A 2,403-nucleotide genomic window follows, 5' to 3' on the forward strand; every position below is an offset into this window, starting at 1 on the left:
TTCTGCACTGCCCTGGGGGTCTGCAGAGCTGTTCCTCTCCCCTGTTCCCACTCTGCTCTTCTCTGCACCCAATTCCATCTGCACAAGGACTTTTTCCTCCTTCAATACTGTGGGGGTTCGACCTCCACACAAATCCAATCTTCAAGCTCCCCTCACAATTTTCCTCAACACCGAAATTTTCAGACAGGCACACCTCAGTATGTGGGAAGGGAATTACATACAATTTATTATTACCCAATAAATACTATACAAACTAAAAATATATAATATTAACACAGCTCCCCTTGAACACTCCCACACCAGTTCTGAAGTCTTCTTCAGGGCGATAGTGAAAAAGTCTCTCTCTCATTGGAGTATCAGGGAAAGGGGTTCTCTTGCACCCCCGCCAGCCCTCTGCTCCTGCTGAGGTCTCATCCTGGGCTGCCAGGGAAACACTCACTTCACCAGGTCTTCATCACAAAAAGGTCCAGGGAGTCAGCTCTGAGTCCTTCCTCCTTGGTTTCATGACGCTTTCCTCCTAAGGAGTAAGATGTTCCATTTCTCACTCTCTAGGTTGCAGGCTCTGGGTCTCTGCTCAGTCCTTTTTTACCCCAAATAGTTTTCATCAAAAAGTCCTTACCCAGAAAAATCTGCTGGTTTGGCTCTCTCACTCTTCCTTAGCTGGTGCAGTTTTCAATTTCAGTAGCCCAGGTCCAAACCCAACGTATGGCACCTCCGAGCCCCTCTGGCCCGTCTCCAGTTCCTTCAGCCTGGAGTTCTTCCAGCTTTTCCATATATCCCAGCCACTTCTCCAGGCTCCAGACCCCTCTAGCCCATCTCTTGGCTCGGCTCCAATGCAGAGCATACCTTGAATCCACACGACCGCCTTCCAAGGTGGGGGGGGGGAGGAAAAGAAAGCTCCCTCGCCTTGGCCACAGGGTTCTCAGTTCAGTTCAAACTGTCCCAAGCCCTGCAGTCTAGCTGGGGGGGGCAAAGAGGGAGTCTCCCCCACAACTCACACATACTCCTACACGCTGCCTCCAGCCCTGGCCGAGCCAGGGCCATTGGGGCACAGGGGCCCCCCCTGGGTTATGGGGGGCCCCCGTCCACCCCTCCGGCTTCTCTCTCTCACACACATGCTCTCACACACAACTAAAACTGCCAACGACTGCCGGCTGTTGTGAATATCTAATTTCAAAGGAGTGAAAAAGAACAGCTGCGATTGGTCTCTCAGTGGGAAACTCTCCTGGGACCAACCACTCCAGCTGCCAGCCCCGGGGGGAGCAGCTCAAACTAAGACAAATACATTCTCCCCGAGGCGTCACTTCCATCTCTGATGGGCTCGGCCTTGGCCAGCGGCGGGTCTGTCCTTGAGCCAGCTGGAATTGGCTCTGCTGGACATGGGGGAAGTTTCTGGCAGCTGCTCACAGAACCCAGCCCTGGAGTCCCCCTGCTACCAAAACCTGGCAAACCCAATGCACTGCCCAGCATGGATCATCTGGAACATGAGTCAACAGATCTGTGCCCAATGTGGGTCACTGTGGATCATCAAATGTGGGTCCTCCGATGACTGATGGAGTTGGAGCAGCAGACAAGGCTCTTCCCGCAGTTGAGGTGCTCACAGGGCTTCGCTTACTGGTGGGTCCGTTGGTGTGAGGTCAAGGCAGAGCTCTGGATGAAGCTCTTCCCACACTCCCCACACTTGTAGGGCCTCTCTCCAGTGTGGATGCGCCTGTGCAGGACAAGGTGGGAGTTGCGGTTGAAGCTCTTCCCGCAGTCGGTGCAGAGGAAGGGCCTCTCATCCGTGTGCGTCCGCTGGTGCAGGAGGAGATGTGAGCTGGTCTTAAACCTCTTCCCACACTCAGGACACTTGTAGGGCCGTTCCCCACTGTGGATCTTCTGGTGGCGGACCAGGTCGGATCTCAGGCTGAAGCTCTTCCCACATTCCAAGCACTTGTAGGGCCGTTTCCTGGAGTGCAGGCGCTGGTGGGTGATGAGGTTGGAGCGGTCATTGAAGCTCTTCCCACATTCCCCACACTGGTAGGGTTGTTCTCCAGTGTGGATGATCTGGTGGCGGATCAGGCAGAAGCGCCGGCTGAAGCTGCTCCCACACTCCGAGCACGTGTAGGGCCTTTCCCCGGTGTGGATGCGCTGGTGGCGGATCAGGTGGTATCTCTTGCTAAACCTCTTCCCACATTCCAAGCACTTGAACGGCCTTTTCCCAGCATGGAGCTGCTCATGGACCTCCAGGTCAGGGCTCTCGCTCAAGCTCTCGTCGCCTTCCCGGCACAGGCTGGGTCTTTCCTCCTCAGAGCACCCTGGGCTGGCTTTGGAGCCCCTCCTCCTGGGGTACCTTCGTGGCTTTCCCTCCCCACTACCTTCCTGCACCGTGGAGCCCTTCAAAACGGCCTCTCCCGCCAGGCT

The 2,403-nt window shown here is 55.5% G+C and overlaps 1 protein-coding gene across 1 annotated transcript; it reads right to left on the reverse strand.

Moving 5' to 3' along the window:
• Window positions 1-1,150: 1,150 nt before the first annotated feature.
• Window positions 1,151-2,400, reverse strand: LOC113942143 (gastrula zinc finger protein XlCGF49.1-like; the record flags this gene model as incomplete). The annotated part of the gene is made up of 1 exon (XM_027633284.1): window positions 1,151-2,400. A coding segment is annotated over one exon (789 nt), but the record flags the coding sequence as incomplete, so codon positions are not given.
• Between the last annotated feature and the right edge of the window lie 3 nt (window positions 2,401-2,403).

This window comes from Corapipo altera, unplaced genomic scaffold (genome assembly GCF_003945725.1).
Source record: "Corapipo altera isolate COAL_440 unplaced genomic scaffold, ASM394572v1 49961, whole genome shotgun sequence".
NCBI lineage: Eukaryota > Metazoa > Chordata > Aves > Passeriformes > Pipridae > Corapipo > Corapipo altera.